At 39.4% G+C, this 14,999-nt stretch overlaps 2 protein-coding genes across 5 annotated transcripts in view; both read right to left on the bottom strand.

The window, feature by feature from the left end:
• BTBD10 (BTB domain containing 10) overlaps positions 1-8,569 on the bottom strand; it is a 30,292-nt gene extending 21,723 nt beyond the window's left edge. Inside the window, exons 1-2 of one of the 4 annotated variants that reach the window (XM_083836438.1) lie at positions 8,414-8,567; positions 1,131-1,289 (exon numbers count right to left, since the gene is read on the bottom strand). In XM_083836438.1, the coding sequence (XP_083692564.1) occupies positions 1,131-1,231 (101 nt within the window). In that variant the 5' untranslated portion in view covers positions 1,232-1,289; positions 8,414-8,567. Of the gene's footprint in view, positions 1-1,130; positions 1,314-7,880; positions 8,278-8,413 lie in introns of those variants that run through there. The other 3 variants (XM_083836439.1, XM_083836440.1, XM_083836441.1) reach the window with 3 other exon arrangements.
• A 4,488-nt stretch (positions 8,570-13,057) lies between these two features.
• Positions 13,058-14,690, bottom strand: PTH (parathyroid hormone; the record flags this gene model as incomplete). Its single annotated transcript, XM_083840526.1, has 2 exons — positions 13,058-13,775; positions 14,605-14,690. 2 exons carry the CDS (start codon positions 14,688-14,690, stop codon positions 13,502-13,504), a joined length of 360 nt encoding a protein of 119 aa, XP_083696652.1. The 3' UTR covers positions 13,058-13,501.
• Between the last annotated feature and the right edge of the window lie 309 nt (positions 14,691-14,999).

Here is a 14,999-nt window from a genome sequence, read left to right as displayed (position 1 = left end):
TAAAATCTTAAAAAAAAAAAATATAGCTGTACAAAGCTATATTCCATAAACCTATAGTGACCAGCAGCAGGAGCCTCCCACTTCAGTTCTGCGGGAACCATTCCTTTATTCACTGTAGAAGTAATGTCACAAACAGGCCTATAATTACCTGGGTCTCCCTGTGAACCTTTTAATTACCAGCACATTCTTTTTTTCCTGCCCTCTTGGACATCTCTCAATTAACCAAGATTTAATGACAGGAAAATAACCAACAATATTAATTGCTTGCAAAATGCTTTGGGCAACACTGCAGTCCAGTTTACCTGAATATATACAATAAAAATGTGAATTAACTTGCTGTTACTGAATGTGCTCCTTCGCTCTTTTCTTATCATCTTAAATGTAGGAAAGCTTACATCACTAACAATTTTAGCTAGCTAACAGAGATGCTGTTATATTTAGTGTTTCTAAAAGGCCAAAGAACTCTGAAGATGCACACTTTTTTGGATGCTTATATATATTTCCAGCAACATGTTGCTTCACATACATTTGCTAGGTAACCAACTGCTTGGCTTAAATCATTTTTTTTGAACACTATATGCTGGAAAAACACTGATTAATTTCAAAATATCTTCTAGAAGCACTTAGAAAACATTCTCATGGTGGTGGAAGCAAGGTCAGACACACAGCTTTACAAAGAAAGTGCTATAAAGCATGATACTTGCATGCAAGCAACCATTACGTATCATCATGACCAAGTTGCAAGTATTTTAAACATGCTACTTAATAGAGAATACCAAATGGCTAAAAAACGATGAACAGGAAGCAACTCATTCATATTAAGCACCCCAGATATTTAGGTACTTAGCCACCCAAGTGGTGTCTTGATATACACAAAAGACATTTAGGAAAAAAAAAAAAAAAAAGAGGAAAGAGACAAAGATCTCACTCACCATAAAGCAAATGTAAGCACAGATAGATTAGGGAAGCTGACAAATCAGCTAGGAAACATGTTTTAAAAGAATTAAGTAGCATTCCTTTTCAAAAGAACTATGAATTTATGACAGGACTTGCCACAACCAGATACAGTAGCCTTTAGAATAGGTTTTTATTGTAGTTTTGATATGCAATAGATTGTACATAGCACCTACCTTGAATGTTTACAAAGTTTACGAGGTCTATTATGCAATTTCCGATCCCAATTCTCTGGATCACTGGAGTTACTGTCATAAGGATGAGGCCGTCCTGCCATTCCACTGTAAGCTTCCTCACACTACTGCTCTCAAAAGCACACATGCAGCACTCACAACCTACATTAAGAGAGCAGTGTTTACCTTTGAATAATGCCATACAGGAAAAAAAAAAGACAGATGCATAGTTTAGTGTTGTTAGTTTTCATTGTTTAAAATAAAGATTACAGAACATAGGGTATTCTGAAGCACGACTTCGAAAACACACAACAATAATCTTCTACACATTTTGCTGATACCTGCACTAAAAAGATTACTTTGTTATAAGTACCAGTTCTATAAGTGTTGGCAGATAACTTCAGTTTTTGCCACAATTCCACTGTGTCCAAATAGAAAAGTCACTAGTTATAAAACACAAGGCAAACATCACTTTCTTTCAAACGTATCAACACAATTCAAAGAAAGATCCCAATGTAAAAAGATTAGTTTTACAATTTGAGTGGCTGTCCAAAAGGAAAACAGAATTAAGATTAACATTTTTATCTGAGTCCTTACTCCAAAAGGGAACAAACAATACTTAGAAACACTCAATCCAGTCCAGTTTCACTGAATTTTGCAGAAAAGACCAAAATTTCATAGAAAAGTACAAATCATCATAACCCTACCCCTGCTTTGACTGAGGTACAATATTATGTTGAATGCCCACTAAAAATTCACTCTCAGCTAAAAATAACTTTGTTACTGTCATTCAAAACAATCCAAAACAACTAGTGTTAAAGTCAGGCCTAGAAACAACCCTTTTGTCAAGACAGTTTTATAGATCAAAATGACCTGGTTACAAAAGCAATGAAGCAGCCACAAGTGACCGGCTGATGGTTCTACAGCACCTACACTCAATGAACTTTGAGGTCTTTTCCAACATACATGACAGTATGATCTGGAAAAACCCAGTAACAGATAGATAAGCCTACCACGTTTCTCTTAAATCTTAGGCTAAATATTTTAGAAACATCACATTCTCCCACTCTCATAATTAGTATATTTCCATTACATTCTATGCAACTTATCCTTTTTGGAAGCGAGTCCCAAAGGAACTGAGACTTCTCCTTTAAAACACTGTAGCTTCTCAAATAAAGACCTTCTTGTCATGTAAAAGAGAAAAGCTCCCAGCTATATTTAGACCCAAAATTTTTATTACAGGGGAATAATAGAGAACTAGCTCCTTAGAAATGTTAGTTGCATACCAGTTTTTCTTTCATGTTCAGTTTTAACAAAGAAAATAGATTTCATACTATTTCCCAGAATGAAATATTTTTTGCAGCTAAAATGAGTAAACAGATTTTACTCATCCTTATGTTTTACTCAATCCCTTATGTTCTTGTATGACCAAAATTTAGATACTTGCTTAACCTTTTGTCTTCAGCACCATTCACACGTGAACTGCTGAGCAGCTGCTTAGTCACAACGTTAAAGCTGCAGCCTTTTATAATCTCCACCAAATAGTTGTTTCTTTTCCTGCTACAGTTTCTATAATTCCATACACTTTGGTTGGAAGACTAATAAGGTCATGTGTTCACATAAAGTCAGGGAAAGAAAAAAAAACCACATTCATTAAAGGTTTAATTTCATCAAAAATTACACCAAATGCTCAACTTTATCATGCAAAAAGCCCTAACAAGCATTTCGGTGTTTATTATACCTGGAAATTCAGGTTACCAAAGCACAGTCACTGCATGATGATAGTACATAAACTCAGAAGGTTATAGGACTTAGGCACTTGTATCAAGTGTGCTTAGATACTTAACAAAGAAACTAAAACCTAGTTCAGAATGGAAAAAGCCTTGTTAAGGAGACAAGGGGAAGGAAGCCTGGTTTACAAATCCAGAAGTGAGTTCCTTCAGCAGCTGTCACTCAGGACACAGGTGCTGTATGATGTACCATTTTCATGCACAAGCAATACAAAAATAAAGACAACTTTTATCCTGGACTGAAACAAATTGTGTTCATTAGACTGAGTCACTCAAGCAAGATACACGGTGAGTTTTACTACTCATGGCAACAAGAGTTTACACAGAGAAGCACAGAGCACTCTCCACCTGGGATGACACAATTACTCCTTGTCAATTACTCCCACCTGGCAGGTCACCATCTCCCAGCTGTTGACTAAGGCAGGTACCTGGGGAGACTCCCTTCTTGCTGAAGCACCGCAGTGACAGGCTTGTGCAGCACCATACACACAACCTCACTTTCCAAGCTTCTGTTTGTTTCCACAAATTCCCTCTTCCCATCTGGAGCCTTACAAACACCTCACCCTCTCACATGGACCCAAACCAGTGCCTTATCAGGCTTAGTTTGTCAGCTAGCAGCTAGATCTTATTTATTTCATTAAAATAAGGACATCAGACATGGAAAAGCAGCGGTTATTACAAAAACTGCAGCTGAAAGGGTGCTTTAAGGTCACTTTAAGTTTTGTCATGCTTTCTGCCTTCTTCACCTTGTTCATTTAATGAAAATGACAGGCTCGACATGAGGGTATAGTTCCACATGCACTCAAAACTTTTAAGTAGGATTACTTCCTCAAACTGCTTTGCTGTGCAGTGCCAGGTTTAAGCCATTACAAACAATAAGTGACAAAAGGACAGAAAGGAGCAAACAGGATTGCCCCCTATTCCCTTTTCCCAGCTCAAAGCATGTGGAAAGCCACAGGAGAGTTTCAGCGATGTAGACTGCTGGAGTACTAGACCCGCACGCAGCTGACACCTGGAGCACAATTCTGAGACCAAGATCAACAACCTGAAATGTCCAAAGCCACATCTTGTGAAACTTCTAATATAAATTCCCAAGCATACCATGCTAAGGACTTAGAAACAAGAAAGTCTCCCCTGCGTTCTCCACTCAGGGAGACCTTAACAAGCAACACTCCTCTAAGAAACAACTTGCTATAACACAGCCAATTCTTCTCGATTGTTGTTGAGAGTGCTTTTGAGCCGATTGTAAATAAATGTATTTTTTAGTTTTATTTCAAGTTTTAACAAACCCATAAAACCATAAATAACAGAAAAACATCATAAAATTATTCTTATTGAAGATGGTTACTTTACAGAAGGCAGCATTTGCTAATTGTAAGCGTCTAACTAGTCCAGCTGATTCATTTTAAACGCTTTTGCAAATCCACTTTTTCCTGCAAAAGAAATAAATGCTTCAACTGTGGTTCAAATGATGACAGTTTCTTTGTGGATTTTTTTTTTTTTTTGCATAGATTGACATTGTGGGCAATACAGGTAATTTATACAAAAGCAAATGTTCTTTGCAGAACATTCTGACCTTGGTTGTAAAACAAAACATAAGTGCAGGAGAACATGGTTCCAAATACCACCCAGTGCCTCCCATGAAATCAAAAAAATACCTGAAAAATGTTGGTAAAGGTACTGGGAACACATTAAAGAAAAAAAATCGGATCCAAAGATCTTGTGTAGAACACACAATACTGGTATATTGGCTAACCTGATTGCCATTTAATTAGCTAATAAGCAATTCTCTAGATGCAAATGAGGATTTCTGACCCCTCTGAAGACAGCTAATGTACTGAAAATTAGCACAAGGAGAAACTCTGTAAAATAGTACTGCTACAAATCAGGAAGCAGGCAGATTTTTAAACCTTTCAACATAGCTAGAACACTACAGATTTGCTAACATCAACTTGAAACTGAAATCATTACTAATTTATGATTTTTTTGGCTATGGAGACACAGTAAAATTGTAAAGACAGACACGCAGTGGGTTCAGGAAGCTAGCAATCCACGTGGTAGAGCCAATGTGTGCACTCCAAAAACCAGTAATTAACGTGTTTACACCACTACTTCAGGAGCTCATAAAAGAACATATCATACGCTAACTTGTGATAGCAGTAGAACAGATTGTGTTCAATAATATTTCAAGCATATTCAGTTCTGTGCTATGACAAAAGGTAATACACAAGAGCACACAGCAGTTTGAGCAACATTTAGAAAACATCAGATGGTGGACAGAAGAACACATACTTCTGTGAGATGCAGGACTTGCATTCTTCAAGGTACTGCAGGTGGAAAAAAATCTTGAGTAATCTTTCAGGAAAGGAGTAAAGCTAACCTCAAACAATTTTCAATACTTTTCTAGCCAGACACATTATATTTATTGGGCATAAATGTAAGGCTGCATAGCTCTGGAGCCTTGCTAAATAAGATTAAAATAGCCCAAGTTTTGAGGCAGAAGCCCAGGAAGTCATTCCAGCACCAGGTGGAACAAGGAACTGATTGCTCCAGTTGTCAGTACAGAATACAACATGAAGAAAAACTAGCACATAACACCTCAGCAGTCTTACGGCTACTCAGATTTAAGCAGGTCAGAAAGGTTTCCTAAAGTAGGGCAGGTTTCAGCAGCTCATCTGCTCTAACCAGCTTCATCAGTGAAATGCCCTGTAAAGCTGAACCAGGTTAATCAGAGGGATCCAGTAGACAAGTCACCAGCTTGGACAAAAGCTGGCATTAGTTGTGACAGGCAATCTTTAAACAACCAGTTACTTAGACTGTACAGGGTGACCATCTGCTGCTCACTGCCTCTAGTCAAAGCATGAAAGCATAAACAACAAAAAACTAACTTACAAATAAGATTTACTGGGAATGCAAGAACAGCGTGATATTACATCCTAATTAAGGAATACAGTTCAAAGTACACATGATAATAATGCAAACACCATATATCATGGAAACCCATACCTGCCAAGTGAGTTTCTTGCAAGCTAGCACAGACCGCAGCCACAACTTAGCCACATACCGCAGCTTTATGAGTCCTCACCATTGAAATGTTATCAAACTTACACTGACAAAAGCATAGCTAAGAAACATCCTACGCAATGCAGTACTAACACTGAAGCTAGTAGGTAAAGATTGAAGCTTCTTTTAATGAGTAAGAAAAACAAACAAAAAAAATCAATAGAAACAGTCATGTGAAGCGGATATTCCCCCATTTTTATAGCACCATGAGTAAGAGATACCCAGAGACTATATTGCAGGCTTTAACTTTATAATTCCTGTAGGGAATATGACCATAAAACAGCTATCTGATACTGAAAACCTAAAAAGCAGAAGGCAGGTGATTTTTCCCCCTTCTGTATTAGGGTTCAATGAGTAAAATCAGCCTAGGTTTACCTGTTAAAAAAATAAATAAATGAAAAAAATAATAAAAAAAATGCTCAAAGGATTGAGCAACTTCTAGACAAAATCAGAATCCTCATTGCAGAACTCAACTTTGTGCTGCTACTATTGCTGCCATCACACATGGCTCAGCAACATAAAACAAAGAAAAGACACAGGGCTTCGTAGCACGCCTCAGCAGCGAGGAGATGAATACCATAAAACAGAGGATCAGGCAGATTTCTTTGTCTAGAAAGTAACAAGCAAGGTCTACGGCACCAATCGCACCAGCAGTAACAAATCTCAGCAAGCAAGGAAGTCCCAAATATTTTTCACAATTTGCATGAATTCTAAACTAGCATTTGATTGTATACGTATTTTTAAAAGCTACATACATTTATTGACAAGGAACAGTACCATGCCAAGACTTAAGCAACACTGTTGAGGAAAGCAGTGCTGAAAAATATTAGCTCATAATGAGATTTTAATTTTTGTATATACATACAGGAGGAGATAACCCCAGCCTCAAACACACAATCTAAAAAAGCATACAAATTAGAACAAAGTGACAGGAAAAACCAACAGTGATGACATTTGTGACTAATAAAATAAGCAGTATCAGCCACACATCAACCATTTCACCATTTTCAAGTGCCACTGTGACTAAAAAAGGAAAACCGGACTTCAAGAATGAATCCATTGAGTGATATGAGAGCTGCTTTGAACTGTTGTCTTTCTTAACCCCCAGTCTTCCTGACACTAAGAAACTGGATAAAAGCACAAATGTTATGTGCTGAAAAATTTCTCTGAAGAACAGTCTGAAACAGCATCATGAGTAGATGTCAATGATGACCACAGACAGGACACCATTCACTATAATGAGTTTTTAGAGACAGAAATGGGACAAACCTAGATGTAATATTAAAAGTCCCTAGGAAGAGAAGTTGTCTACCTTAACAGAGGGAAAAAAAAAATCTGTGATGTTTTGCATGAAAGAGACCTAGTCAGAGACAAATCCACAATGACAGATTGGCAAAACAAATGCGGTGGAACAGTTTTCCTTAACTACAGAGAAATGGTCAAAAATCAGCCCGTTCCTTTTGACTGCATTCAAGGTGTATGAGTTCAAATTAACCCCTGCAAGATGATGCAGAGATTTTTAGATCAGATAAAAGAAAACAAGTGCGAAGCATTCGGTCAAGAACTGTGAACAGTGTGAAGCTGACGATTTGAGCTGTATTTCTGGACCATCTAGTTTAATAGCAAATGGAAGAGAGAAAAAGAGGGTCTTCCAGAAAAAGGATTATTGAAAGTGAAGCAACAGATAAGTACTCCTTAAATAAATTACCAAAGATGATTCACAAAGACAGAAGCAAACAAAAATAAGACAAACAAAAGATGACAGTCCAAAGGCTACTGAAAAGCCAGGTTTTGAGCAAGTAGTTGAAGTTGTAGAAGCCAGCCAACAGTGACGAACAAAAAGATACAATAGGCATCCTCTACTTCGGGCAGAGGAGCTGGGCAACTGACAGAAACAAACCTGGGGAACGTCTGAGACGGAGCTGTGTCCCAGTTCTGAAAGGAAAGAGTTCTGGAGCGACTCGCGGGGTGAGATGGGAGATACAAACGACAGGACGCAGAAGCAGAAAAAAGACGTAACGCTGGGCAGCTAGCACACAGTTATACTGTGACAGCTTCACCACTGAAGGATTAAATATTTTCCTGCGAATAAGATCTGGTTATTTGGGGAAAACAAATGAAAATTATAAAAGATAATTAGTTCTGGCAGTCCTGGGGCAGGTACGGCTCTGCTGGGGTAGCAGGGCAGGACAGCGTGCTGGGCGGCTCTGCCTCTGTGCTGAACCTCGCGCCGCCGGTGCCGAAACCCTCCCGGCGCTACCGCGACGTCCCTCGGAAGGCGCCGTGCGGTTCCCCGGGCGCAGGTCCGGATACGCCCCCGGCCCCGGCCCCGGCCCCGGCCCCGGCCCCGGCCCCGGCCCCGGCCCCGGCCCCGGCTGCCCCGAGCGCCGCTCCGCCACCGCCCGCCCGGCCTGCCCGCCCGCCGCCACTCACCCCCACGGCGCCGCGGCCGAGCCCCAGCCCGAGCCCCTGGCTCCCGCCGCTGCGCCCAGGCCGGGCGATCACCACCTCTCACGACAGCCGCGGCGGCGCGCAAGGGGAGGAGACGGTGGCGCTGAGATCTCGCGAGACTTTGCGGGCGGGCGGCGACGCCGTTGCTAGGGGAGGGCCTCCCTCAGAGGCCGAGCTGGGGAGCGAGCGCCGCCCGCCGTTTGTGAAGAGCCGCTCCCGGTTAAACCTTAAGGACGTGTTTCGGCTTGGTACGGACCTCTAGGTTCCACGGGCTGCGTCATCTGCAGTCCCGTTAGGAATATAATCGGTGATTGTGTCTCATTCCGTGATTCCTCTGCGGAACTGCCATGTCCCACGTTACGGCATCTTCAGTGTGCTCAAGTGCCTCAGCTGTTGAGGTGACACTGAGCCCTGAGCACTGCTCACGCAGGGAGAAAATCTGGTACCACGGTCTAGCCATGTACATGTCTGAAAGCAACAGCTGTCTCTTTTCTAGGATATCCTTTATATCACCACTATTAAGCACACACAGCTTTATTATCAGGTGAAGGGCTGCAGAACTCCAGGTAATAAGTGTGCTCAAGCAAATTGCAACTAGTGGAGGGTCTGGAAGGAAGAAGAGCAAATCCATGCCCCAAGTTTTGAATGTCTGTCTGTTCCCCTTTGTGCATGGTGGGAAGCCAGTTTGGTTGCACAGTGGTTATTTTGGGACAGCCCCATTGTGCCTGGGGGCGTTTCAGAGTCTCATAAAATGATGTTCTAAGCCTCTGTTGGGCCAGACCTCCCAGGGAAATCATGCAGGTAAGAGGGAATTTCAATCTATATCCTGCTGATGAGTCTATTCACCTTGAGCAGGGTTCTGACTTAAGAAATCAATGCAGAAAATGCTGGAAACAGTAATATTATGGATTGCACATCTATTTAAGTGCTTAAATTGCACAAGCTGCCTTTTGGGCAGCGGCATTGAAAGCTTAAGCCATTTTTAGTTGATTGTTATGAAAATTGAGAGAGGAAGGTAGAGCTTAAGAGGAAAGGTAAAAGAGGAGGAGAGATGTCTGAATGTGAAGAAATACATGTGACAAAGATTTCTTTGGACTCAGTCATGTACATCGTAGCTATTGTGCAGTGAGTCATTACCAGAGTGACACTAGCCAAAGTAATATTCGTGATTCAGGTGGGTGGGAGTGTTGCCGAAATGTGCCTGACAATCTGAGTTTGGGCATTGTCAGACTTAAAGATGTATTGCTGTTGTTTATTTTTCGACGTTATCAAACCAGTGGAAGATGTTGACAAAATTTGCTATCAGATTCCAAAGACTGGAACTCGATAGGCAATGCCCTTTGACCCAGGATTTGTGTCTTTACTATACCAAAATGCCCCATAAAAGACAGAAGCTTTGCTGCAAATGTGAATCCCTTAAATGAATTCTGTTTTCCATTCTTTACAATAGCCACACAGAGGCGAACCATGCAGTTGTAGAAATCCACGGGTAGAAAACAATGACAGCCAATGCAGGCTGCACAAAAGCATTTCAATGTGCTAGCTAGGTGAGGAGTCAGATGTTACACACTATTTAACGGTAAGCTGAGCAATACAAAACAGCAATATTTACAGCAGCCAAAGTTAGAAGCAGCTAGGAAAACCAAATCACCAGCAGCAGGGTTTGCCTACAGATCTTGACCATTTGTCTAGATTTTAATTGGAGTTCTCATGATTTTAACTTTGTTAATATTTCATGCCATTTTTTTTTTATGTACCACTGTTTTATTTCCCCTGAGAATGGATATTGATATTAGTGCTTGATATTTCAGTGATGAATCATGAGTGAGAAACACGATTATATTTCTTTTTACTGATAATTTTATCTAAAAGAGGTGTGTACAGTAGATGACCATCTGCACAGATGTTTGAGGTGTTTGAGGGCACAGCTCTTAGCAAAAAGCCTTTGTCAAACCAGAAAACAAGGTTTTCTGCCTTGGATGCATAGAAACTGCATTCTTCAAGGAACGGAAGAGGCCTTATAGAGACACTGTAGGACCCCATCTTTGGGAGGCTGATGAGAAAGGATGTGGACTTACTACTTTTCTAACCTTACCTCACTCTAACAGGAGACACAGGAAGTCTCCATTGGTGGTCACATGCATGTCTGATTCTGTTGTGAAATGCGAGCGAACTTAGAATTTCAGTGCTTAGAAGCAAATAGACACCCTGGTGTAAATCTAAGGCAGGGAAAAGAGCTTGCATGCACTGGAGAGTCGTGACTGAAGTGTCTCCTCCAGCAATGTTGTTTGGAGACGCGATTTTGGTTCATACTAGCTAACAGCTAGTATTTGGCCATGTGCAAGCTCAATCCTTTGCCTCTGGTTCACTGTTCTTGTAGGAAGATAGGTGGTCAATACCATTTGTTTCTCTGTACTGTTCATTCTTCCATAGATCTTTATCATGCCTCTTTTTATTTCTATTCTGGCTGCTGTTGTTACTATTTATAATCATATGTATCTGCTTTAGTGGCCCTATTTCTTCCTAGTCCCCTTAATCTGTGAAACAGAGATAACCAAAGTTGCACATGTTAGTCCAGGTGAAGACAAACCTGTACATTATACCATGGTATTATACTATTGATAACATCCTCTGCCCCACTCTCAACATTTTGCAGTTTTGGCTGCTGCTACATTGATCAGAGATTTATGCAGAAAAGCTGTAACAAACCTGTTTTCTAAATAATTATTAAGAAGTAATTTCATTCAAATTACATCTTTTATTTTCTAATGGGCATTACCTAGCATTAATTCATCTGCCAGTGTGCTGTCTTTAGTCCTTCTGCAGAGTCATACCAGATGTGGGCAAAGCAAGCATGATTTTAGCCATAAATGAGGCAGTGCTGGGCATAGTTTGTCTGTGGCCATATTTCTGGCTAAACAATGTTCAGTGGTGCTTCATCTGCCCCACTGAAGCCCTCTGTAAGCAACATGTGTCTTTTGAAGTGTGCAGAAAGTTCAAATATTTGTGTAAACATCTTTCATCTACAGGATAGCTGAAGATTAGGAAGAACAAGTTGTTTAGATAATAGGATCCTTTGTTTAGATCAAAAGGGAAAAGGTTTTGAATTTGGTACTTGAAGGTTATATACTTTCTGCATGTGTGTCATTCTTGTAAGGGGAAGTAAATGGATTTGTGGTAGGTAAACACCTTTATTTTTTACCATCAGTATGATTTTGTATGCAGGAAAGACAAAAGGAAAGATTAAAATTGCTTTTTTTTTTTGTATTTATATTGCTGTGATAAAATAAAATGGTTTAATAATCATGCCCAAAATGCTAAACAGTGACAGCTCAGTCAGTTATGCTTCCAAATAATGTCCAAGAGCTTTTGGTCCACTTTATTTTGTAATACATATGTGAGACATAGGTACAAAAATGCAATTTTAAGTTAGCACAGATGTCTGATAAAAGAATAAATAGAAAGTGCATTTTAAGGCAATTCTACAAACAGACAAGTGGCATGGAGTCCTTCCCTGTGTGTGGGGCACACTGATGTGCACTGCTATGTCATCTGCTCGCTAGCTTGCAGCACCAGGGCCTTTACATTAGTAAAAGTACAGCCTAGATTATGAACTACAGTTCACTAGTTATGAGTACCTTTCTAGCCTCCAGCAGATTGCGTTTATATTTGTGATTATTTATGAGTTTTTCACTGGGTTCCCCAAGATGTGCTAGGCGTCAAACAAACAAGAAGTGATATGGGAACACACAGGTGCTTTGGCAGCAATTTAGAGCAGCAATTCATCTAGGTTTGCATTCTGGCAATGGCAAGTTTGGAGGAAACTGCCATTACTCCTACTGAGAAAATGTTCTTGTTAGTCAGAAATGGCTGAGCTCCTAAGCACATATTTGTATATACTATTCAAAATAATTTTGTATTTGCAGCTTTTTTTTTTTTAATATTACTGTTATCATCATTGTTTTCTTTCCCATCTGTATTTATGTCCAATTCTTTCTGAATCCTGCTCAGAGTTTTCATGTATTATATCTAATGGTTCTTGTACCAGATGTTGATTTCTACATGTTAATTTTCATTTCAGGGATTTAACAAACTGCAATCCCAATTTTATAAAAGTGCACATGTGAAATAAGTAATTTTATTTATGAGAGCCACTAGTCTCACAAACAAACATTACTTACCCATGGGGCCTAAACACAATATGCAGAAATTCATAGATAGATAGTTTATAGACTGAAGGAGGGACAAACATAAGTATTGCAACATCTTTGTTTCAATTGTGTTTGTCTGGTGTAGAATCATTCCAAGTTCTATAGTTAGGGGAATGAATAAATTTGTGCTACCATCTCTGCTCCCACAGTTTCTGCAATTAATTATGGGTTGTCATCCTTTGAAAGAGGGAAGTTAATCAAACCTTCCGTTCATTTCTGTATTTTGCAAAATTCCATTCTTCTGTTTCATACAGAACTTGTTTTAATTTTATTTCATGCTACTTTAATCTTAAGCTTTGCTTTCCTGCTTCTATTTTTCATGCTTGCAGTCTTTAATCTGAAATTATAATCATGCAGCTTTTGCTATGCAATTGAATTTCATCTGGTTTTAGGCCTTCTTCTGAAAATAAATGTGGATTTAAATTTACATATTTTCATTAGTACAAAGTTAAAGTTTAACCGTAGGCCAAATGCATTTATACACTGTTGATTAACAGGGCAAGTAGACCTAGTGATTACAGACAAATGCTCTCTATATAAGAGTGGTAGAACTGGTCTTAAATGATTTTTAGCTTTCTTATGGTGTTGTTTGTTTGTTTGTTTTTAATTTTCCTGGAAATTTGTAAGGTATATTAGCTATTTAAAAGATACCCAGAAATTAGCTGCAATGGTCATGGGTGGCATGTAAATACATTTTTTTATTTGGCTGTGAAATGCCTAACTCAGTGGGGGCTACAGTCTTGAAAGGAGTCTTTAATCCTTACTGTAGTTTGAATAAATAATAATAAAATGCCCTACTTGATCAGTGATCTACAGACACATGCTTACTTGGACAGATATAATGCTCTTGGTCTTTTCATTATGGCTTTGTTTTAAAGAGTACATCCATGTAAGCTTTGTCCAGATCGATGTTTTTTTTCTGCCCTGGTGCCCACAAATTCTCAGGGAGCAGCCTCTGACTTCTTATCTCCCCCAGGACAATATCATCCTTGTTTCGAGGCCCCTGGGTCCTAGCATCCTCAAGGGCACTGTGCACATCCTGCAGTTTCATCTGAAGCCAGTCCTGTCTTTCCATGGTGTGTCGATGCTCTCCAAGGTTATGCATTAATTGCATCTCACTCACTGATCTTTTCCTGAAAGAAAGGAAAGCAAAGGAACAGACACAGAGTCTTCTTGAATTCATGATTTTCTCTCAAAACCCAGGCTTGGGAACTTTTGTAACGTTCAGCAATACAGAGCTGTACAACCTTCCTTTCTAATTCGTAAGAGATAGAATAACATCTGGGGAAGAGAAGGAAGGTGGATGGTAATTTGTTACTGACAATAGGTATATTAGTCAGAAGGCATCAAAAATGGGAAGTAGTTCGGTTCTATGACAATAGTGTTTAAATAGTGTTTGTATATTTATCATTTATTTTATCTGTTGAAGTTGAGCTTAGGGCTCACATGGCAAGAGTTAACTGATTAATAAAATTATGGTATTTGTTCAGAGTACTCTTCTATGAACACTAGAGTTAAGGAAGCATGGTTTCCTGTGGATTTTTATCTCAATGCTGATTGATGTTAGTGCCCACAGGTGAGGTCCAGCTAGACTCTTGCACAATAAGAAAGATGTTTTCTTATTTAGGATCCCTCAAACATCTAATCAGAATCACAGAATCATTAAGGTTGGAAGAGACCTCCAAGATCATCTGGTCCAACTGTCCCCAGTGATCTTCCTAAGAGAACACTTACATGACTTTTCTTCCTCCACTATTTTCAAAAAATGTTTAAGAACTCTGTGAATGAGATCTCTAAAGATGTACCTAGAAGACAGTGTTTGGCTGGCTGGGCCAAGGGGTTCAAAAACAGGCATAGAAATCCTGACATACACATAAACTTGTATACAGACAAACTGACCATCTTCTCAAGAACAGCTAACATTATCCTGCAAAATTTGGAAGTATATAATAATGTACTTACATCATTGGTCTTCCATCAGAGTTTGTAAAAAAGCATAAGGCATATAAAATCATTGCAGTCTTGGCCAGATTTATTATAGCAGTCATTTTGTCTGCAAAGATAGTAATTAATACACGTATAAATCTGTATTTCAGGTAATTACTGTTCTAAAAAAGAAAGGTTGAAGAAAGACATCAGAGAAGTGACTTTAAAAACATTCTTCTCATGAAATGGGTTAGAGCAAGGAATGCAACAGAAGAATTTAGTTCTTTACTAAGTTTTGTGAACATCTTACTGTAACTTTGTAGGCAAGTATAAAAACTTCTGTCAGCCTTAGCTGCTCTGCATCATCCTCATCTAGGTACCCATGTTTTCAATAACTGGCTGAAAAGCACTGTGTCCTTTTAGTTCCACTA

Source organism: Anser anser, assembly GCF_964211835.1.
Source record: "Anser anser genome assembly, chromosome: 5".
In the NCBI taxonomy this organism is placed as follows: Eukaryota; Metazoa; Chordata; class Aves; order Anseriformes; family Anatidae; genus Anser; species Anser anser.
This window is presented reverse-complemented; position numbering and strand designations above follow the sequence as displayed.